The sequence below is a fragment of the Apteryx rowi genome, unplaced genomic scaffold (assembly GCF_003343035.1).
Source record: "Apteryx rowi isolate R43461 unplaced genomic scaffold, aptRow1 scaffold_339, whole genome shotgun sequence".
In the NCBI taxonomy this organism is placed as follows: domain Eukaryota; kingdom Metazoa; phylum Chordata; class Aves; order Apterygiformes; family Apterygidae; genus Apteryx; species Apteryx rowi.
This window is the reverse complement of record NW_020449852.1, coordinates 834,757-859,589: the sequence shown is the minus strand read 5'-3', so window position 1 is coordinate 859,589 and position 24,833 is coordinate 834,757. Positions and strand designations below refer to the sequence as shown.

Below are 24,833 nucleotides of genomic sequence, written 5' to 3'. Positions count from 1 at the left end.
TATTACAGGATCAGAGCCAGACCCCTTTAAAACACATCTAGCCCATTCCCTCTACATATGACCAGGAACATCATATGGCTATTAACAGAAAACGATTTCAAGATGTCACCCACTGAACATGTTGTTCTGCTTCACTTTCGTACTGAAATTCTAATCTGGTAGGTAAAGGCTTTCTGATTCCAGCTGGCACACAGCATTTTTGAATCATCTACCCATGAGGCCATTACAAAGAGATGTTCCTATTCTTGTGTTCTGTATTTGCAACTCCTTGGTCAAAATGCCAACTCCTGAGGCTCACGGTGACACACCTGGATACTGATGCCTACTGCATACTCTACACTTGCAGGAAGTTGCCCAGGATCATTCTGGGAAAACCATTTTTGACCCAAGAATTGAACGCTGAAAGCAACTGAAGTAAGAGACCATTTACATCAGCATAATAATTTGTAATAGCAATTTTCTTCTTTTCCTTTTACATGACCTGACAAGGATACTCTTCTAAACATGTGGAGTTTGAGGAATAACATGTACTCTACCTTCTTCCGTAAGTAACTCAAACCAGACCGACATGAACTATGAAGTTTTCAAATCCTTACAAAAGCTGTACAGTTGAATCTTCAAGTAATTCTCAGGAATTAAGCATGGAGGTAAACATCACAACAGAAATCCTACAGATATTAGGATCCGCAAGTGCAACCTATCACTTTCCCATAAGATGCTTGTTTAAAAAAGGAAATAATTCACTGCATTCCTTTTGCTGGATTATCCAGAGGTAGCTGGGTGAGGTAAGACTCATCAGTCTGAAGCATCAGTAAATACACCATCTGCAGTTCTTTAAAAACCTTCCAAGATGCTTCCTCTGCTAGCTAGTCATATAATAATAATAGCTTGCTGTCAGACAGCTTTGGACTCCTAATATCCTTCCTCTCCATCATGCAGCAACATTCTACTGTCCAGCTCCTAGCTCTGCAACATGATGGATTTTCACAACATCTAACACAAACATATCCATTTGTCTATTGCCAACAGCTGGTCAGGAAGAATATGCTCACATTATTTACAATCTGTTATAAATTAGCAACTGCAAGCGATTCACTCAATGTTTAAGTAAATGAGTTTTCCCCTGAAGAGAAGTTAGTGTTTACTTAGATTCAAAAAGTCAGAAATTTTATAAATCAGGCTGATCATATCTAAGCCTTTGATTAAGGGTCTAATTTTGCAACAAATATACTTAACAAAATGCAAAAAAGCCCTATAAAAATTCTACACAAGTTTTACTGGAAGCTGTAAAGAGGAGGGAAAATAAATATATAAAAGTGTCAATTCATAGAAAAAAAGAAAGGTATTTTTCTAGAAAGCTTATTTATAGAAACCCAAAACAAGAAAATTCAGAGTAAAGGGATCAACTCAATTTAGCTTAACCCTCTGTAATATGGCACTGAAAGGAACTCTTTTTACATTTTTCTGTTTTATTTCCATTTCTAAAAGACCTCTTAAAAACCACTCTTCGCTTCTTCTCTCCCAACAGGCTATATCCAGAAAAAACTGATTTCTATTCTATTTTGCTGAATAAGCATTATTGTGCATCAGAAGACAATAAATTTTGGGCAGCTCAACAAACACTCCACATCTACTTTGTCTATAACCCCAGTGCACAGAGTCAGGCTTTTTCATCTTCTCTGAAGTGAAATTTTACCTCTACTATGAAACCATTCTAACACAATAAATTACGTAACTACAACAATTAAATCAACCATTAAAACTTAGAGGCCCAGTCCATAACACTACACATTCTCAAATTTCATTTATTATGAACCATTCATTGGAGTTGTAAGAAAAAGTTTCCCTCCACTCCCCCAAATTTCCTAAAACTTGCAGGAATGGATGGTTACCTTTTCTGTCCTCCAAACCAAGTACTAAAAAATAGATAAATTATAAAGGATTCAAAACTGGAATTCTTTCCCAATTTGAAATCTGTGCACTACAGTGTGCTCTCAAATAGGGGCAGGGAAAGGTGGGGGAAGAAACACACAAATTATCCCTTTGTTTCAGCATTCCTGAAAGATGGACTAAAAAGTATTCAGTCTTAAACATACTGTCATATGTAGGCAACAACACAGTGAAAATATATCATGCCATTTTCATGTCTGAGGATTAAAAAAGCCTCAGTACAACACATATCTTATTTTGAGGGTCAAGTATTTGAAATGAACGTTTTATGAATATATACTTCTAGACAGYAAGTGAGACTTTGAAATATTTCAAATGATATACCTCCAGAATAAAAGTTATTTTCCTGACAACATGAGAATAAATTAGACAATAATAAATGCTGCCATTCTTAAATGTAAAACAAAGAAAAACATCAAGCACTGCAGTTTCCCTACTTCCAACTTGTGAAATGCTTGTTTTTACATTAAAGAAGAATCTTGCTCATCCGGTACATCCCATAGCTAACACACAGAAAACGATCACCTTCGCATCAGCACAAAATCATTTCAGTACTGACATGAGTGGTTTTGGTCACTTTTACGAAGCATACTATAAAGTACTTAATGGAGTAAAAAAGAAAATCAATACTTAAAACAAATGAAGTCCATATTCTAAAAGCACTGGGTAGAAATGCAGTTATAGTTATACAAGGAAAAAATAAGTTAACTTTTACCTAATTATATTAATATATTACCTAATTACCATATTCCTTATTTATTTTCCATAGCAAATATAAGGAAGTATTGGGGATAATACTGAATTATTAGCTTAAGACAAAATTTGCAATTTTTAAGTGCTATGAGATCAGCAATAAAGTGCTCGATATTATTTAGATTCATTTTTTTATATTACATATCTTTACTGTTAAAAATGCTAGTTCACAAAATCTTTCAGCTTTAAAATAACCTATGTGTCTTGCATTTTTGATCATTTACAAATGACAGTCTTAATTTAATTACCTCTGGTATCCCCAGTTTTCTACATGCATCCAGAAAGTTTTCCACATTTCTCCTGCATTTGGCCATGCTAAGTTTAGGCTGTAAAGATTCAAAAAAAAAAAAAAAAAAAAAAAAAAAAAAAAAAAAAAAAAAAAAAAAAACAAGTCAGTAACATTCAGCAGACAGCATAAAAAAATCATCTAGTACGTAATCCTTGTACTTCTAATGCACCATTTTAGTGATATTTCTCATGAAAATATACAGTGGTAGAATCCATTCCAGCCAAAATGTTCCTGCACATATATACTGCGCTGGCACTTGACTCCTAAGGAGGGAAATAACAAGGAGGAAGCCAGTGAAACCTYTGAAGCACGTTCTCAGATAGGAACCTTTGGAAAAGGACTACAGTCATTAAACAGAAATGATCTAGCTTGAGATGGCTCACGCGGTATTTGGCTCCAGGTAGTTTTTCCTCATACCTACTTTGAGATTCTATTCTGCGTTTGAGAGTAATCCATGACATACTAAAAGTATCCCATTGTTTTTCCATCACACTTTGATACACTTCAAAAGAAAAAAAAAAATGTTTATTATTTATTTGTAAAGAAATTCATATTATTTCACAGTGACTGCATAAAATTTGCTTGTGTCTTACTGTTATGCAGAGCAATATTTATGCAGACCTGAATATTTAAGTTTTGGATGCCAGGCACTTTTACGTAGCTATTAAAACCATCGGCACGTTTAGATCTTTACTTGTGCACTTGCTTGTGAGGTTCTAAAACTTGCCCCTTACAAGGATTTGTGATAAAAGACTGATATAGYTGGAATATCTTCTTTATGCAGGAATTTTACAGTTAGTGTACTTTAAGGTACAATATTACATGTATACAAGAGATCCTTGTTATCATATATTTCTTTTCTGAACAGCAGGGAAACSACAAAGGATTTCAACATACATCAAGGAAAACAGATTTAAGTGTAATACGGCTATTAAAAAGAAAAAGTGTATAAAAATGCTAGGATATATAATATATTCAAAAATATATAATAACTACAAACAATTCTAATATCTCTGTAGAAGAAAGTTTCTATTACTCAAAAGTTTCAAAGACTTCTGTAATTTGTGTCACGCAGGACTATCTACCAAATTTTGCAGAAGTACCAGATGATTAAAAACCAACTCACTATTTTACTTGTTCAGTGCGATATGGAATAACAGTAATTCCTGAATATCTATTTATACCAAGAATTCACAACAGTACATGGACTTCAAAGAACTAATTTTCCAGGCTAAGGTCACTTGAAGACTGTTCCAAGCAGGAGAATGTCAGCAATACAAAGGTGGAACAAAATGGAAATGGATTTAAAAGCGTTTCGTGTTTCTTATAGAAGACAATGCCACAAGACTTTTTTTTTGCTTTAAATCCAGCAACAAAACCTAAGTTTTTGTCCCAGAAATTCAAGTCTGCATATTTCAGCAATGTCATATTTTTTTTTTTATCAAAGACAGAACAGAAGTTGTTTAAAACCAAGCAACAACAAAAGAAACTTCTCTAAACTATCTCAGAAAATGTCTTTTTCTTAACCTCTGTCTTCTTGGAAGCTCTCGCATATTACCTCTGAAATCCACATGCTGGTCTCAGAACTGAACATCAGGTTGTAGCTGACAAATATTTACCAATATGTACATTCAAAAAAACCAAAAACAAAAACAAACACCCCCCCCCCACCACCACCACCAAACCTCTTAGAACCAAATTGACATTAGAAATCCGGGACAAAGTCCTGATTAGGGAAAGAAATCTATAAACATAGAGAAAATAATAAGAAAATTAAGTTTCAGGAAACCCTTCAGGTCCTTAGGTGAGCCAATATTACATCACTATGGCATATTATTTCCCTTCTGTCTGCAATAAAAAGGAATCATTTCTATGTTTAACACAAGAAGAAGGATATCCTAATAAGGTTAACTTTAACAGTGTATGGCTTTGCAATCCCACTTATATTTTTCATCAACAATCAAGGGACTTTTTTTTTTTTTTAAACAGGATCTCCTAGAACAAAATCTTGTAATCACAGAATTTCATACTGTACCAAACAGAAAGGCCTTTATGAAAAAAATCTGATCTGCTGCAATGGGAGAGAGGCAGCCCAAACTTCTTCAGTTACAGATTTATTATTTTTTACTTTTGTTATGAACATTTGAATTTGTACTAATTAAGAGTCACCCTTAACAATTAAGAACATTCACTGAACAGCAGCTTGTTTTACATAATCAGATATCACCTGGCAATAAAGCTAATTTTTTAAAACCAGTCCCCCCGAACATTCAACTTACTACTGCTGGTGATGGTACATGAATACTTCCTACAGACCGAGGACGAACGTGATTTACTAAATGGCAAAGAACTACGCCATCCATCAGAGCGGACCCCAAGTCTTCAGGCAAACAAATCTTTAGTCTCGTTTCAATGTTCTGCAAATGAAGAATATGTATACACTTTTATACAGAAACAAGTGAAGGAAAATAAAAAACAGCAAATATATACCCATCTTCTTCCAGGCTGTTAGGCGTGTATCCAGTTTTGGTTTAGCAGGAAAGGCACTTGTTTTCTCATATAAACAATTCTTTAAAAAAATTTTTTTTTAAAACCCTCTACCTATCCTATGTTGGTCACTGAATTAACTTATTTAAAAGAACTCATCACTGGAAATGTTGCTGTCATAATATGCATGTATTTTTATATATACATATAAAAAAACACATATACATGTGAGTAGGCATGTGATTGCACTACTGCACTACATGTGGCTCCTTCCTTTCACCATTTTTCCAAGTCTTCTACTTATCCATCTCAAAATTTCCTTTATCTTCATCAGCACTTTGAATCAGAACTCCATTGTGCCAATCACTGTACAAACACAGAGTAAACAGTAATTGTTCCCGAGCAGTCTAAAAACTACTTAGGAAACATAAGAGCAATCAGAAAGACAGGGAAGACAAGGCAGAACATTCAGATTTAACAAGTATTCATATATTCTCTGTTAATTAAAATAAAATCTCACTGCAAAGAGTTTGATATTACAAAATAAAGGACTTTGAAGATATTTAAGAATTTTCCAGCAGACAAAAAACTACAGTGATTGTTACATATGATGTTTCCTAAATTGGAATCCAATCTTGAAAACACTCCAACACAGTGCTTAGAGATAACTCTTCGATTAACTCTCAGAGATAATTACTTCTAATATCTTAAAGCAGGTTTTCCTTATTCCTAGTAGAGGCTCTTCAGTGTCATTATTCTTTATTACTACATTACCTGAAATTACTCTGGGTATTTTAGGCAGATTAAAAAAAAAAAATAGATTATTCTCTTTAGAATCAYAGGACAGCATAGGTTGGAAGGGATCTCTGAAGCCCTCTGGTGAAGATCTCTGGTCTTACACCCCCACCCCCAAGGCGAGGACAATTTTGAAGTTAGATCAGAGCCTTGTTCAGTTAAATTCTGGATATCTCCAAGGAAGGAAATTCCACAACACTCTTGGGTGACCTTGTCTAGTGTTTCACCACCCTCATTGCAGAGTTTTTTCCTTTTATCTAATTGAAATTTCCTTCTCTGCAACTTGTGCCCACTGATCATTTTTTCCACCACGCACCTTTGAAAAACCTGGCCTTATCTTCTCTGAGACTTAGGCAGTTAAAGACAGCTATTAGATCCCCTCAGCACTCTCTTCTCCAAGCTGAACAAACCCAGGTCTCAGCCACTTCCTCATACAGCTTGTGTTGCAGTCCATCAAGAAGCCCTCCACTGAACTCACTCCAGTGTCTCAATATTTTTCCTTTTATTTTATTTTTTTTTTTACTAGGAAGACCAAAACTGGACATAGTACTCAAGTACTCATGGGTATGGTGTCATAAGTGCCAAACAGAGGAGAACATTCACTTCCCTTTATCTGGCAGCTACACTCTTACAAATGCAGCCCTGTAAGCAGTTGGCCTTTGACACTGCAAGGGCACACTGCTGACTCGTGTTGAACTTAGTATCAGACRTGCAGTATCAGTATCTTTCCTGCAGACATGCTGGCTAGCTAGTCAGGGCCCAATCTGTATGCCTGCATACATTATCCTGTCACAGGTGTAGGTCTTTGTATTTGCTGTTGAACTTCATGAGATTTCTGTCCATCTATTTCTCCAGCTTGTCAAGCTCTACCCTCCAGCATATCAACTGCTTACCCGAAATTGGTGTTATCTGTGACACCATTAAGTTACCTTTGCCCATCAATACTACTTAAAAATATATATATATATAAATATACATATATATATTGTTTTCATGGATTACTTCATAAATTAAGGAACATTTTTTGTATACGGGATATGTATAGAAAGTTACACATTTGAAAAAATTCTCAAAACCATATTCATAATCTGTTATAAAAAGATTTATATAAATTAATTTAAAAAAATCCCCCCTTCTTTTAAACCACTAATTTTCATGTTGGGAGACCATTCAATGTATATCAGGCTGTAATTTTTTGATGAGCGCAGCTTGCATCTACAGCTCTGTTTCTGTTGAATGGTACTCAATTTGAGACAAGAATCAATTAAAACTGACAACTCCAATAAGCACACCCATCCCATTTCAGTTTTGTCACCACTGAAGAATTACTTTCATAGTCATCCATACAGTAGCAGACAATTGGTTCTACTTAACATGTCAAAACTGCTGAATATTTATCTTTAGAGCGACAGAATCAACCGATGTTTTTTGTGGGACTCTATTGCCCAAGAGTACATAGTGAATCACTGTTAAGATGACAAAAATCTAAAGCAACTGCAGATGCACACAAAACCAAACTGTTCAAGTGGAGGAAATACAAAGATATGTATTTGAAGCAAAAAATTGTATGCAGAACAATTTCTGTAAAAACAAACCCTTCTAATGAAAAGAAGGGAATGAGCCTGTGAAGTAGGAGTACCTGTGAAGTCTCAACTAAACTCTAATATAACGTAAAACAGTTCAAAAGCAGAATATACTAACAGATATAACTATTCAATAATAATGATTAACTTTATGACTTACTGACATATACCCCATTTCTGGGCTATCTTGTACAGCACAATTTCATGGTTTGGAGTTTGCTTCTTTTACTAAAAGACCCAATATACCAGAGTAAACTTTATTCATTCAGAAAGTCTCCTTATATTCTTCCAAATAAGCCTGATCTTTTAGCTTCTGTCATGATGCCTTGACTATGGTCAAACTTCTCACAAGAAATGACAGAACTTTCGTTTCAGGACACAATATTTCAGAATGGGGGGGGGGGGGGAAGGGAGGATAGTGCATGTAGTTCAAGGTCAAAAACATTAATCCAGTAACACCTAATATTAATAAAGTGAAGAGAGATCTAGATTATGTCTGCATGATCATGCTTGACATGGTGAAAAATCTTGTTCTGCTTTTCACTGAGAGGATTAGCTATACCAACACACAAGGGGAAAATCCCTAGGATACTATTTTTAGGAACAATTGGGGACTTGCTATGTACTTGTGATAACTCTTAAAAGAAATAYAAAAAGTTGCATTGATGCTGCTGACTAGATTACAACCATAAGAATCATGTGACTGCACATTTTACAACAGTTTGTTATTGCTCTTTCCATCTTCTTTTCCATCACCAGTAAGTCCATCCCATCTAATTCCTACATTGTTTCTTTTTGGCATCATCTGAGCTTGTAATTGGTAATATACCATATTCACTCAACTTCTCTGAAACTTTGGCAAGATCTGTTCTGTGCAAAAAATCAACAAAACAAAGTAAGGTTAATCCAGGTATTAAACAGGCATGGGCTCAAGGTAAAAGAATGAAGATCTAAAAGTCATCTTAGTTCTACAGTAAACAGAACCCCTTTTAAATATTATTTGGTAAGGAGAAAAGTGAACCTTCTTGCCTTAAAAATAAATAATACAAGACATATTATTTAAAAGACAAATAATTTTGGAATTAGTCATTCTATCGAGCTAATGATCTAAGAACAAATAATCTTGTAATTCAGTTGTGATATCAAAGTCACCTACCATGCTTTCAGGATTTGTACTGCATTTAGCAGTGCAGCTACCTCAACCCCTCTTCACCACAGAATGGGAGATCTCAACAGGTTCAGGCTCACAATGTTCCTTGCTGTAAAGGTTACCATCTTCGTTTTGACACAAACAGGTGTCAAACAAACACAGCTACCTAAGTACTAGCTGTGTAACACAGCCCCTATGGAACCACACACAGCAATTTTTGCATCAGGCCCTAGCTTCTACATACATGAGCCAGTATTTCTCGTATGTTCAGATCTTCAAGTGATGAACTATTCATTGCATTTCAACTATCGTCTACTTATACAGAAGTGCCTGATTTTATCTGAGTTTGTCCAACTTCTGCTTCCAACTAATAAGTTTACTTACGCTTTTTACTCGCTAGATTCAAAACTTCTCCAGATGTAGAAAACAGTTTCTAGACCTCTCTACCTCTTAAGCCACCAATTCATCCTTTCTGATGAAATTAAAATAAATGTCAACACCAATTCTCCCAGCAGAAGACTTGCTGTTTAACTGTATGTCATTCAGGTAACTTTTTCCCACTGTCCTTCGCCATTTTTACAACACCCTTGCTGAAGTATAGACATCTGACTAGGATAAAGCACTTCAGGAATGGTCTCAGTAATGTGATTTGCAGAAGTATATTGCTTCATTTTTCCTCTTTGATATTCTCCTACTTACACAACTTTCCCAATGAAAAATAAAAAGAATATGCACCATAATGACAAATCCACATTCTACCAACATCCACATACCTCACGTAGCTGTTCCACAAGCTCTCTCTCTTCTCTCATCTGCTCCATTTTCCTTCGAATTGTAAATTGTGGGTCTATTGATTCCAAATTTCTCTGTGGTCTTAAGAACACTATGATTTTAAAAAAAGACATATTTTAGTTTAAGAACAAATGCCTTGATTTACTGATGTCCAAATTAAGCAAAATCCTCAGGCACTGTCTCCAGCAAAAACTGTTAGAAAATTTCTCTGTCCTCAGGATGACAGATAAATCTGATCTTGGGCTGCAGTCATAAATGTGTATTTTCTAGATATTTCTCAGAACTGCATCATATGTTATCAATGGAGTGAATACGTGATAGTTCAACCAAATCCTGATCTAGACAAGCAAGTTTTGTCAGATGATTAAGCACTGGCATTGTCTCTTAGAGATTCTGATCTGTAGAAAACTGTATCCAACATGTGAGGAAATACCTCTTACTCTTTTTAAGCAGAGCCCTCTCCAGCAAGATGCTGAGCTGTCTAACTAGCTGCGATAGGTGTCTTCCTAGACAGGACAATAGCTGCTTATTAGAGACTGGCAATACTCAGGAAAAAAAAGTTCAAGGGTTTGATTACTAGGAATTTAACATTAAAGCCATTTGGTAAGTTTGCCTACTTTAAAAAGTTGTATTGCAAATGCAGCATTGCACAAACTCTTCATAGCACTCCCTTCCACCAATCCTAGTTCTGTGATTTATACCACTTCATCCACAAATGCACACACAGGTCCTTCGAGTAAGTGCGTGAAGTCTTTCTATATAGGTACCTCTACACTTTTTTGTTTTGTAATCAATGACTGCTTTGAATGGTTCTGAAGAACAGGAGGATGTATGTTCAATTATAGTTTCACAAAATGCAGTGGTCACCTGTTTGTCACTCATGGATAAATACTAGGCCAGCTTGATTATTATGAAAAATGATACGGCTTAAAAGAGAGAAGCATCCTGTACTACTACTCTCCTGCCTCTCTCCCTTTGAATGCAACACGACACCCTAAGTACCAATTAATACTATGGAAAGTGCAAAGCCTAGAAACCTCTGATTTTATACAGTTAACTGCTCAGTTCCAACTCTGTTAATTTAAGCCTGTTAAAGATTCAGATTTCTCTCCTGCTCACCTACTGCTAGAAAGGAGCAGCCCACTAAATACACCAACTGACTTACATTAGTCTAGTTAGACAAATTTGTTACAGACTGGGGCTTTTTTTTGTGGGTTGCCTAAATTTGCTGTGGACAGGAGTCAATCCAGACTGTTGCCTCAAATTCAGCAGCAGGCTTCTTTACCTTTTGAAGGAAGTTAATTCACAGACAACTAAATCCATTAATATCCATATGCATTTTCAAACTACTGCAGACTTTGCTTTAAGTTGCTTTGTATTATATATTTGTGTGCATTATTTTCCCACCTCAGAATAATTAGGCCCTTTGCTCTAGTTATGGCTGCTAGGATTGCAGCAAATGAGCCTGATTGCCAGAAGCTAAGGATGCCACAGACCTCCACTGGGTTACTCTGCTATTCCTCCTCTTTGTTTCACAGTCAACAGGGGAAGTGGAAGGGAAGAAAGTAGTGTCTGGGATGACTGCAACTTACTGAGATTTCAGAAAGAAAGATAGGATAATCTCTGGGTTGATAAGAAATGAGACAGAAGAGAGCAGTCTTATTTTCTAATAGGCAAACCAGAAAATTGGAAGTGCAGAAATTGCCAATTGGACCTACTATGAGAGTAAAAAATGATGAGTTACTCTAACTGTAAGAAAGGTACACTGAGGTGTAAATGTAGCACCATTAAAAATTATTGACATGCCATAAGTTTTTATTTAGGTTGTGGTTTGGGTAACAAGCTGAATTTTTAAAAAGTCAGTCCTCAAAATATGCAAAAAAATAAAAACCTGAAGTCTTGGCAGAAGGAAATTTCATCTGTGTTCTGACAGAAAGTAAACTTGTTAATGAAGCCCAAAAAATCAGTCAAGGGCCAACATATAAAACCATAAACTCTGGCATCAAGGACTCGGAGGGAGAAAAAARCAGGGGTTCTGTGGGAGAAATTCTCTGAAAACCTAGATAAGTCTAGTCATAAGGCATTTTACTTAATCATAGGCAGGCTGGTTAAGTAACAAAGTTATTAATCTAAGCTACTTCTCCAGCCGAAGGGAAAGACAGATACCACCTGAGGGCAGTTCATCACACAGGCACTAAGCGCTCTTTCCCTTATTTACTACAGAGGAGCATAAGGCAACATGTTGCTGACATATCCTTAGGTACTGAGGCAACAGGACAGAATAAATTATGGCCAGAGTTACCAAACTCACTTCCTTCTGCTACTTGATCCACACACACAGAGCTATAACTTTCCATAAGGAACTGAAACTTGCTACGCTGCCATTAAATTAATAATTTCAATAATTTAAGTCTATTTGGTACACAAAATGGTTTTTAAATGGAACACCCAAATATTACAGTTTTATGTAGGTAAGCTTTATCCTTTAGTCCTTAATATCATCAACCCCACCACTGACATAGTGGGAGAGTTTCCTGGAGAGAACATACAGGACAGAACTACAAATGACAACTACAGCTCAGTCGTCCTCTCCAGAAACACTACATAGCTTCACCAGAGGCATCACTGAGAAGCATTTATTCATAGACACACACATGACGAACAAAAACACTCTTCATGCTGACCTACAAATAACATGAGTAGCAAAGCCATGCCTTCAGATGCAATAGGTCCACAGCTGCACTGCTACTTAATCTTTGCCTCTGTAGAAGGGACTGCAAGTGTGGTACAAACTTCTGTTTCCAAAGCACAGTGTATCAACACACATGTACTTCATAATATTTTGCAGAGATATATGTGTGACTATGACTTCCATATATGCACATACCCAAACACACAAAACTCGTCACTCTAGCTGCTGTAACTACTGTTATAAACTGTAACAGTCCATAAACCTTATTTTAATTATGCCATTTCAAAAGCACTATCTTGATCTAGATTATTTTACACTTTACCAATACACTATTTTTTTTGATGAAAGAACTTAAAAATGGTGTAAAGTAATCATTTTAGAAATATCTAAAATGATACTTACCAAAGAACATAAGAGAGCTACAATGCAAACAAAATCAACTCCCAACTTTGCGAAATGTAAAGACTTTTACCACAGTACTTCTATTAAACTCCAGAGTTGTTCTGAGTTTAAATGTATACCCTTGCATTAATAATTCTGTAACAGGTTATTGAAGATTGCTTCTAACTTTATAAGTGGTAAAACAAACATCTCTTACCACATTTATTAAAAACATGGGTTCCAATTTCTAAGTAAAGATTTTCATTTTAGAAATAGTTCATTGTACAACTACAATAATATGGCTATGCTTTCCCTCACAAATAAAATATTTGGATAAAAATGTACTCAAGGAGTAATATCATATTTAAATGGTGTTACTAAGTCCACTGCAGCAACATTAGCAGCAGCAATTTTTCACATAATTCTCTATAAATACCATTATTTCAGATTTACATTCAATTTGGCAAGTAGCACAGAGTATTTGTCACGGCCTTCGTTCAGTCTGGCCATAGTTATCCTTGCTTAGACTTTTGCTAAGTCACTGCCTACGAATGTCCTGACCATAGTTCCTTCAGATTTCAGACTGCAAAAATCTGTTAAGAAAAAGTAAGTAAGTATCAACATTATTTATTCAATTCTATTCATGAATAAGATATGTTCCTCCAAGAGGAAACAGGAAGGTTAATCTCAAGGAAATAGGAAATTGCCATGAAAGTTTCTAAATGAAATAAGTAAAACTGATTTACAAATAATCAAAAGCATTAGTTATAAAAGTTTCAGCTGCATACTATATTTACAGAAAAATGTTCTGAAACAGGAAGTTTTGGCAGTGCTGACTATTGCTGGTTTCTCTGCATTACACATTTTCCAGCAAGGGGAGCCCGTATCTCACATGAACACCTGCCTGAAGGCCTAATTTTCCTTTTTTCGGATAATAGTACAGAGTTTCTGCTTTCTGAACTCATGCCTGGTCAACCTAGGTTATTAGATAATGCCTGTTCCAATAATTTTTAAAATTATTTTATGCATGTCTCAACAAGTTAAATAGGTAATAATTAGTAACACATGGTATATACTCTGCATACTGCAGTAAAAGACAAACTTCCTTGTAAAAATTTTAATTACACAAATTTACTTAGTTACAATGCACCTACATACACTATTTACAGCACAATTCAAGGAATTTAGTATATCCCAAATACTTAGTTTCACATTATCCATTAGGTAGACAACTAAATGATTTAACCTGCATCTACAAATATTTGACAAAAAATATTGGACTAATGACAAGCAGCAATGAAGTCAAGAAGAAAGTTTATAGTAAGATTTCACTTTGATTGATGTATTCAGTCCAAATTTATTTAAGTAACATTAAATTTAGKATATACAGTAATTTGTTAAACAGAAAGCGTCTCAGTGGTATGGATATTAGTCTTGGGAGACCTGTCTTGTAAGCCTTATAATCTCTCAGAAACTCTGGGTTTAGTCTCMACTATTACACAGTGTTGTTGCTGGAGAGTTACATTAGGATTATGAAGTATTAGGATATGACAGTGATGGATGGCATTTCTGTAGGAAAGGCGACACCTGCAAGCTACACAGGGCTAGTGCATGGAGCAGAGCAGCAGCCCGTGAACATCTGTACTGCTAAGCCATCGCTCCCAGGCACAGTTTTGGTCTGTGCAAACCACCTCTCTTCTAAACAATGTTTGAGCACAGTTCGGGGACTAGCACAGGTCAAGGACATTCCCAAAAGGCAGTTTAAAGGCAGCCATCCTGTTTTAGAAAGTAAGAGTATTTAGGTGCTTGAGTTATGCTGTGCCAACTAACCTCAGTGCCAGAGAATGGTCTCTGGTCCATTTTACTTACTAGTACAGATACTGCGCCTGAGACAGCAAACTCTAAAGAAAAAAAGGCAACGATTTTTTTAAAAAGCATTGTAAAAGCTGTTTCTTTTTGTAAAAGCTTAAGGTAGTAAAAAATAATATTTGCAGTTAGCTTAAGATCTAAATGACATGAAAGATCTACCTATTGCAAATGGATATGCACAAACCCGTCTCTACAGCTCTCACTTTATTTACAAAAGTAAACAACAGTGGCAAATCTGGAGTAATACAAATCTTGTTGTTTACTGAACTCATTAAAAAAAAATATAACTAAGCTTAGGGCTGTATTGTCAACTGGTAGAAACTGGTGTAGTTCCACTGGAATTTATAGAACAGTTTATGGCAACATGCAGAATTTTTATATTTAAGACCAGGAGACTTACAGTCTCTTCTGCCAGAAGAAAAAAGAAAAAAGTAGAAAATGAGAAAATGAGTGTGAAAGCCCATCAAATTACACCAGAATATTTTTTTTCCCACCATACTCTGCAGATGTAATTGACTATGCAACTTGCAAGGCAGGAAACAAAAAAAACCCAAAAAAACAAAAAACAAAAATCAAGCCCTTTGTAGAAAAACCTCACTATTCAAAGCCAGGCTGCCATGATAGAATTTGTTAACACATATACAACTTAATGAGGAATAACTTTAACACTTTTTTTTTTTTTTTAAACACTAAACCCCACCAAAAAAATAACACTTGAATTTTAATACATGAGTGGAAGGTGTAATCTTGTTAAATTTAAACTTGATTGAGCAAAATAGCTTTCCAGCATAATTTTCACTCTACTGTTTGTCCTCAGCTTGCCTGTAACAAAAGTTTTGCTAATGCAATTCCCTATTATCTGTTAGAGAATTTTAAAAATTATACCATTTACAGTATTTTCAAATTTTGATCATTAAAAAAAGTGCATTAGTGGGATAAGAAAAGACAGACTCTATAATGAAAACATATTTTGAATGTTGCAAATATGGTACTGAAATTATAAGACTTTTGTAATGGCTTCCTATATACACTGAAAACAAATTTTTGTAATTGGGGGAACGCTGTAGTTCAAGATACAATTTCTATCCCTTGTACATGTGTTTCTCATTTACTTTAGTGAGCCCATGAGGTTCTAAGATTACTACTATAATTACTAGAATTACAAGCAGGGGGAAAAAGACCCCCTGCTAAAATATAGAATAAGCTGTGGGCTGTCTTCTACCTACCTACATATTACTCTAAAAGCATTATACATTTTTCTTTCCAGTACTTCAAAGACTAGCACAGAAGAAATCTGTGACCTCTAGGAAGTGTGGTGACTGGAAAATATATTTTAAAGCTTTAATTAAGATTGTATAGACAAGGTTTAGCAGCTTACCATTTGGATTTTATTTCCAACCATAATTCTGTAGATGCCACCAGACTTGAAGGTAATGGGTACAATGAAAGAGCAAAGGATCTGAGTAGTTTAAGGGATTAGGTTAGCAGACTGTAAATACTGTTGATTATTTCTAAAAACAAAACAGTCTGGAGAAAAATAAGAATCTAGGATTTATATACTACAAAAAGAAAATTAACTCATAAAAGTTATTTGTGAATTGACCAGCATTTCATGAAGAAGGGAAACAGCTTAAAAGAGTTAATATGCCTTACTAACCTATATTACAAAGCTATATTCAAATTAAAAAAAAAAAAAGACTTTTGCTTGTTGCTAACAATCATTCCCTAAAAAAAAAAATTTTTTTTAATTAGAAAGCTTGTTTGCCTTCAGCAATACACAGCTTGTCATTCCATTCCAGCAAAGGTGAGCACTCAGATGCTTTAAGTGATGTATCTGGCAATGTTGTCAGCCCCTACCCATTTCATATGTTGAAGAGCATCATTTCTACAAACAAGCAGAATGCTCCAAATCCCGAGATCTCAGCATATGATGTATGGACAAAGGAACAGAATTTGCTGCATCAGAAAGGATCAGAATCAGAAAGCCTTGCCAGACCTGATCTTCAAGATCAGGTTTGCAATACTTAAGTGAAGAAAGCAAAAGCAAAGCATAGAAGAAACAGCACTTAACAATAGGTATAAAAACCTCACACAATCCAATTTTTATGCTTGTTTCCATTTAAACTGTAGACATAGAGTGTAAAGAAAATCTGTTCAGGGATCTTCAAGATAACTGTTCAACAAACTATGATTGAAGAATACCATCTAAAGTTGTCTCATCCTTCAAAAGGAATCTTATTCAACAGTCTCAGAAGCCAGACAAGTGGGAGTATTTGCTTTAAAGACAACTGGAAAGAACAGATTTCTTTTGTAGTCTGCTTCTAAAGTTCCAGTATACTCAACAAGAAAATCACAGACATCCTGCTTTTAGCATTCTAAACACCTGCAAGGATCATGCTTTACTTTTTTCGATGCAAAGAATTTTTTTTATAAAAAGGAAGATGAATACTACCTTCTGGGTCTACATCTCAAATTAGGTTAAATTCTGAATGACCACCCCTATACTTCAAATGTCTCAAAATTCTACAATGCTGAAGTTATTTTGTTTGTTTTTAAATCAACGTCAGTGATGGCATTGGTAGGTATGATCCATTTCCAAGAAAGTCAGATACTACAGTATTAAACTGCACTAAAATTAAAAAAAATCAAGTTGCTATCATTTTGAGCATTCAGTACATTGAACTGATAAATTCAAATACAACTGATGCAAGCCTGTAATGGCCAAAGGAACTCTCAGAAGTGTTCTGTTCCAGGCTGCCGAAATTCTTTAAACCATTAAACATTCATCAGCTGCACTGTATTTTGGCTACAGTCTTTACGGATATCTGCACTGCATGGGACTCAAGGAACACAGGGTAAGTTCCTGAATGTGGTCCCACAATATACAATGTCAGGTTAAAGCATAAGTAGTATTCTCTGGCAGCAAGCACAACCTGACAGGGTTGATGAGAAATCTGAAGGGCTACCAGGGAACTGTAAATGGCTTCTCAAAATTGGCAGTGGTATTTTGCACATATAAAAATTAAGAACATCTCATTTTTATGAATATGTTATTATTCATAACATTTATGATACAGGGAGTGCTATGTTTCTCATTCTTCTTTCCAGATAGGAAAAAATTTGCAGAAACATTGTTTTCTTATGATAATTATGCTTTGCTGAGCTGACTTAGTAAAATTCTCAATAGCTTTCACTATCAGAAAAATACAATATTAAGTTCAGTAAAATCAGCTATGCGAGTCTCAATTTCCTCAACTGTCAACAGGATAGTGCTGCATGTGTCTTTGCCAAAATGAAGAAAAAAAGAAGAAAACGGGGATATACTGATTGATTTTCGCCTGGAACAAACTAGTTTTGGAGGAAGACCAAACTACATATTGAATTTTTTTTTTTAAATCTTGACATTCTACAAACAAAATGCTGCACTGTTAGAAGCATTTTTACCTCTCCCTCTCCCCCGACAGCCTGTTCATCCACGAAACATCAAGTTCGCTTAGCACCATCATGACAATAAGATTCAATTTTCCAACTTATTTTTATCACAGACTTCTAACATTGTGTACTCACTTCCTTTACAGAGCAGGTTTCTTATATATGCCGTCTTTTCTGGTTTTATAACCCAGAATACAGTGGCAATAGCAAGTATTGCCAAGCAATGAACCAAACCAAGAACGTAGGCATTCTCAACTAAATGCAGGCATTTATCATTCAAGATTTGTGTTCTTGGTTTCAATCGGATGTTTTAGATTCATCCCAGCTTTTGACAGTTTCATTGCCTTCCAACACCTAAACACCATTCTATTTTGGCAAAACTGGAAGAACAGCAGTTCTACTTTAAAAATAAAAAAGTACGTCTACACATGAAATATTTATAAACGGTTTAATTGTCTAGTTTCTGTTTCTTCCATCTGACATTTAACTATTAATGCAGCATAAAACCTCAACAGCCCAAACATGGCCAATTTTCTCTTGCTTTTGCATCTTGTGTCAAGACTCAACCTACTACAATAACGTCTTGGAGAAAAACAAAAAAAAGCAAAACAAAAGAAGCATTAGTCATGTCCACTAATGTACCTGGGTTCACTATGCACAGAGAAGTTTGACAGATTACTAACAGTTTCTGTTGGATGGACACCACTCTTTTCGCTTATCTGATTCTTTCAGCTTTGTTTCTAACTCATGAAGCATTGACTTCACAGATTCCTTTTGTAATTAAATTAATTATGCATCTGCACCAATAACTGCAGATGGGAACATGACATTTTAATTAACAAAATCGGTATTGATCAAAAAAGTCATAAATGAAAAATGCATTAACAAGCTAAAAGCAAAGTTAATTGGTGTTTAAGCACGACTTTTACAAGCCTTAAAAGTAAAACAAATAAATAAACCTGCACTGGAAGTAGCTTGAGGATTGGATATCATGGGAAAAGCTGTTTTGCCAGAGCTGAAGACAGTGACACTCTTTGTGCATTTACTTTCAATTCTACATATTCTACAGTAAATTAAACACATATCCTCTGAGCCATTTGGTTTTATTAAACATTCCCTGAAGAGTACTGTCTTTCATCCTCAGCCACGTGGGGCATTTGCAGTATATTCATTTTTCTCAAAACATAAAATTAAGTAAATATTTACAGAACACCTACCATTGTCACTGTCTCCTTCAGATGGGATACTGTAGCTATAGCTGTCCCATGTTTGTGCCTGTGTAAGTGTGTTGAAGGAGACAGGAGGAAGAGTGAGGGATGGGTCTGCTGAAGGGGAGTGATAGCCAGTCCAACCATGATAGTATAAGGACCAGGGAAAAAAAAGAGGGGGGAGAGGGGCAGCCGCAGCATTTCATATGTGGCATTAAGATTGTATGGTAATGATGAAGATGCGGTTCAAAGATGATTAATACAAAATGCATAATTTTTGAAAAAAAGAATGAAACATGATGCAGAATAAAGAACAAAAAGTTAAATGTTAGTACTTGCAAGTCATACATTATATGTGCAGTAAAGGCTGTTAAGCGTAACAAGATTACCATAACCATAGCACTTCACACAACTGTTTACAACCAAGTTTTAAGAAAAAGTACCCATAGATTTTACACTATAGCCTAAAGAAAACCTTGACTCTGTGAATCAACAGCTGAATGTCAGCTGTGAAGTTGCAGCAATTAAAATAAAAACTTCAGAGACTAAGAATTTAGTTATATATTGTAATTTTATGTCATAAGAACACCTTTCCCTTAACTGAAGATAAATAAGATCTGTATGTCCATATGAAAATATTACTACACTATAACTTGCTAGCTAATCTTGATAAGTAGCAACTACATTATCCCTTGGATTCTCCTTCTGTTTGAAATATGTCCTATGAGCACACATCCTACAAATGTTTTTCTTTTGGTTTATTAACATAATACTATAAGCCACACTACTTTTCCTTCTTGCTGACTTCCCAGCAATAAGTCCAAACCTACATCAGGTCCACCATCCTAAGGAAATCCTGCTCCTCACCAACCTTTGCAGACTTTCCAAGGATAAGAACAGACACATAGGACCTCCAAAGGATGATCGTGCTGCACCACAAGCCTTGGCAAATCTGCCAAGGCAGCCTTCTAACAAGTGCAAATTCAGAAATGATCCAGTTGGGCTTCCTAGAGCATGCAAAACTTGACATGCCCACACAGGCTGCAACAGAGTCCAGAGACTATTCACCAGACAGCGATGTGGCTGTAAGAACATACCATGCTTACATTTCATGACCACTCAACAACCGACCATGAAGCTAAATTTGTACAGCAACACAGTCCCTATTCTCCATTCATTGTGCCTTTTCTTCTTCAACTAGTCATGACAACCCCTCTCATTTGTTCCTCAAATCCCTCAATGGACATTTTTACCACGTCTACTCTGCACTTTGGTCTCCTGACTTGATTGTGGCAAGGCTTTTCTCCTGAGCTTTCCCCAAACCTCCATTCTACAGTGTTTCAGAACTGGACAGGGATGTCCTTAAAATATCACCTCCCTGCTTATCTTCAGCACTCATCCACCCTTATAAAACTTCCCACTGGCTTCCTGTTTTCCATCATAGAATTTAAACCTCTCCTTCTCTGCCCTTCACAATGATGTCACTTCCTTATGTTTTTTTGCTGTATCTGATCACACTGTTCCTTACCACTTCTGCCACCAAAATAATGAGATCTTCCCTCATTTCTCCATTTTCTACAAATATTTCCAAGCTTTACCTACTGTAATCCAGACACAAGCAACTCTCATGAATCCTCACATTAAGCTGGAGATTATAAACTACCTTGCATTCTGAACACAGATTGATTTAGAACAATTTAACATGGAAATTAGTACCAAGATCAAAAAGCAGTATAAACTATTTAATATTAAAGGAGAAGAAAGGCCAAGGTAAAGTTTCAGTAAGCAGAGAAAGTCCCCATTCTATACCATTCCAAATCAGTAATCATATAGGAACTTAATCACACAAACTTTCTTCTTCCCCACAATTCTGGCATCTGTATTAGCAAGATGATAATTCAGACAATGTCATATAAAACTTCATCTTAAACTTCTCTTCATACTCAGCTGTTCTCAAAAGCTCTTTCTCTTAAGACATGCCTTTTCCAAAAGCCAGTTCACTGCCTCTGACTATTGGGATGACAGGTCAGCTGAATGTGAAAGTCAGCAAAATTTAAACCTTGAGCAGAATCAAGAATGGGAAACAGAATACAAATTTATGGCAAATAACAAACAGTCTTTAATTACGCTGGCAATTAGGATTCTCATGCTTTTCCAAAGTACAAGGACAATCCAATTAGTTTTCTTGGGAAAAAAACAAATACAATGAATAAATATACAGAGATTAGAAAACAGTAACTAACCCTCAAAAGACYGAAACATACTGTTTACTTCCAATAATCATGATGTATTCCAACAGACCTAAAAAAGAGCAAGTTAAGCATGTCCACAGATATTAACATTGTGATTCAAATCCTCTACAAGCTACCAAAACATACTAGATTCACAAGTGAAATTATACTAAGAAAACAGATCTGTAAGGGAACACCTTTTACTTTCCCATACACACCGCTTTGTAATTTTCAGCTTTGCCCATGCTTCTTTTAGCTTCTAAAGGTACAATTATTATTTGTCTGTGTTGCTGCTACTACGTTCAACAGAAACTATGAAAGAGGATAGTATCAAAATGGCACAGAACAAAACACAGAAATTAATATTCTTGAATATTGCAAGAGGTGTTAGTTGATGTTCAAACCTCAAGGTCTGCCATTATGGCAAGAACTTTGCAACACTCGGTTTCTACCATGGGCAGCACTCTGAATATTACAATACATTCACGGATCAAGTGCAAGAGATTTAATTCATTAACTGTTTTGAGTGATTCCTTTTCAGAAAGCAAAAGCATTCCCCAGAACAACTATGGCTGTAAGAAAATTCATAATCCTTGCTTCTTTTCAACAGAAATTTTTTAGGATTTTCAAAATGAATGTGAATTTTAGGAGTCCGTATGCTATGAATTATTTTAAAGGCAGAAGGAATTAATTGGAAAATCAGAAAGTCTGTCTCTACCTTCTCTGTAACATCTGACCCTTGAAAAGAATCTGTCAAAAGGTCAAACACTTTTTCATTACCTTTCAAAACATTTTCTTTGGATACAAAATCAGTCATCAAATATGAATTTTTGACCTGCCTTGCCTAGCTTTAAAATGAAAGAACAAAAGGACCTTTAGTCTTGAACACATACCAGCGTGTAAGTTTAAGCAACTGTGGTTTATCCTCTGGAAGAACTTTTTGTGTGTGTACTTGAAAAAACAGGAAACATTATCAGAAGTCTAGTACTGTTTACTTTTACCTTACCCCAAGACATAAATTATTATGAAACAGTGGGGAAAAAATTAAATAGAAAGCAACATCCATTTAAGATAGATGAAAATAAACATAGCGAAAATAAACTCTCCAATCTCAGAAAGGTATGCTTGCATATATTTTCCTTGAAATCTTGCCATATATATATTTCCCCCCTGCAGAGCCTGCTGTACACAGTCAGAATAATTTAAAAATCAATCTTGCACTCAGGTTCAAAAGATTTATAGGAGCAAGTAATTCAAATGTAAAATCTAATGAACTATATAGCTCAAAGTCATTTTCAATGAGTTTTAAAGTTCAGTCCCTAAGGCCATGCAGAACTTAAATGAAAAAGCTATTAAAATAAACTACAAACCGAGCTGAAAAACTTTGCTGGACACAGAACTGCTGGACCAGCTCTGCAGCAATAAAACAGTATATAATTAACAAGCACAAGCTTAGTGACTGAATGGTTCAAGTTTGCACAAAACGCTTTAAGAGGAAGACAGTGAAGGAACAAGAGATATGGCAAGCTAACCAGCTTTAATGGGAAAAATTTGCAAGACTGATGAACATGCTGGTATTTTCAGTCACATACTGCTTCTATTTGTAAAAATATTCTTGTGCCTTAGCAAAAGAAATTTGAATACTACATTGAATACTACAAATTTGAATACTACATGAAAGTAGTATCGGGGGAGGAAACAATTTTCAGTGCCACTTCTCCTTTGCAAGGTTTCATTTTGTCACGTTGTGCTACATAGCTAATATACTGCTGTTTTATGTCAAGTTGGACTTAAAGTGTTACTATTGCCAAATTACTGTTTTACCATGATGTAAAACTAAGGTAACATGACTGAAACTGCATGTGACAAGGTGAAAGATTCTGCAATAATGGCTCTAGGTTGGTGATTCTGTAGGCTATGATATGCAGAGGAAAATAAATTCAGACACGGAAAACTGGTAACTTCAGTTTTTCCACAACCCATAGCTGGGACCAAAAGACATTATAGTATCAGCATACTCAAAGTGGTTAAAACATATGATTCTGTAATAGTACAGTGCAGAAAAACAACAAATGGATTATACCCAACTGACTTTGGTATTTAATGAGGCTACACATGGCTACAGTGTCCATGGGGAAGAACTGGAGGAGTTGCACATCTGGTTCTTCCATCATTTGACCTGCAGGATACATTGCAAGAAACCGCAACCTTTGCAACCCTCTAAATCCTCTAAAAAAAGTTTCTCTAGTCTATTCTGAAAAAACATTTTCCCCTTACATATAACAGCCATTAAGTACAGGACAGGTGCACTGAGACGCCAAGACTGGGAAGCACATGTTCAACTAACACTTCAACAAGAAGTCAAGGTCTTGCATCCTCTCTCACAACCTGGCTTCCTGTCCCTGGCAGCAGATTTCACTGGGGGCTCAACAGAACACAGGCTGCATCCTGCTAAAGCGGCAAGACAGCCTGGGCCCATTTGCCTTTACATGTCTTTCTCCTAACAATTTTATCCTGCCATCACCACCACCTGTGCAGTATTACCCAATGCAAACAAAGGGGTTTTGCCAAGTCCCCAAAGAACTCATTTGCTCATCATTTAACCCATATTTTGTATATATTAAGAAATAACAACATATCTAAGGCATCAGGAACATAAAAGAATAGACCCAGAGTTTAACAGTCTCACAAACTAACAGGCGCAGCAGAATGGATCTAAAGGCTTTTGGTACCCTGCCTAGCTTGTATACCATAACTACATGGGAAATGCAAAATATCCTTTTCATGAAACAAGGTTGTTTCAATAACATTTTCTTTACTTTTTAAAACTTTTTTTTTTTAAAACAAATCTATGGGTACAGTTTCTTAAAATAAATTCAAATATGAAACTGCTGCCATCATTGCCAAGATATTTTATGATGGAAACCGCAAGGTTCTAGTGGTTTAACCAGCATTTGATTAAAAACATTTGTGGTGAATGACAGAAACTAGAATTACAGTCTTAGGAAGCTGAAATATATTGAAAAAACTAAGGTTATTCTTTAGAGATGATGTGAGATGACTTAACAATATTGACTACCTAGGCACACAGAAGATAAAAAACTGAGTTTAATCTAGAGTTGATCCTGTTTTCAAAGCAAGCTATTCATTCAAGCTTTCAAATACACCAACAGTAGTTGCTGTTCTTTTTTTTTTTTAATGAACTGTTGCATGTTAATTAC

The 24,833-nt window shown here is 35.5% G+C and overlaps 1 protein-coding gene across 7 annotated transcripts in view; it reads right to left on the bottom strand.

Annotated features, from left to right (window-relative positions):
- The window catches only part of LRCH1 (leucine rich repeats and calponin homology domain containing 1), a 146,059-nt gene that overhangs the window by 18,650 nt on the left and 102,576 nt on the right, over positions 1–24,833 (bottom strand). For 5 of the 7 annotated variants that reach the window (XR_003254596.1, XR_003254597.1, XR_003254598.1 and 2 more), the window contains 3 exons: positions 9,781–9,890; positions 5,272–5,409; positions 2,952–3,029 (listed from right to left, as the gene is read on the bottom strand). Coding sequence is in view for 3 of the 7 variants with exons in the window: in XM_026072199.1 (XP_025927984.1) it covers positions 2,952–3,029; positions 5,272–5,409; positions 9,781–9,890 (326 nt within the window). In the remaining 4 variants the exon portion in view is untranslated. The other 2 variants (XM_026072201.1, XM_026072202.1) reach the window with 2 other exon arrangements.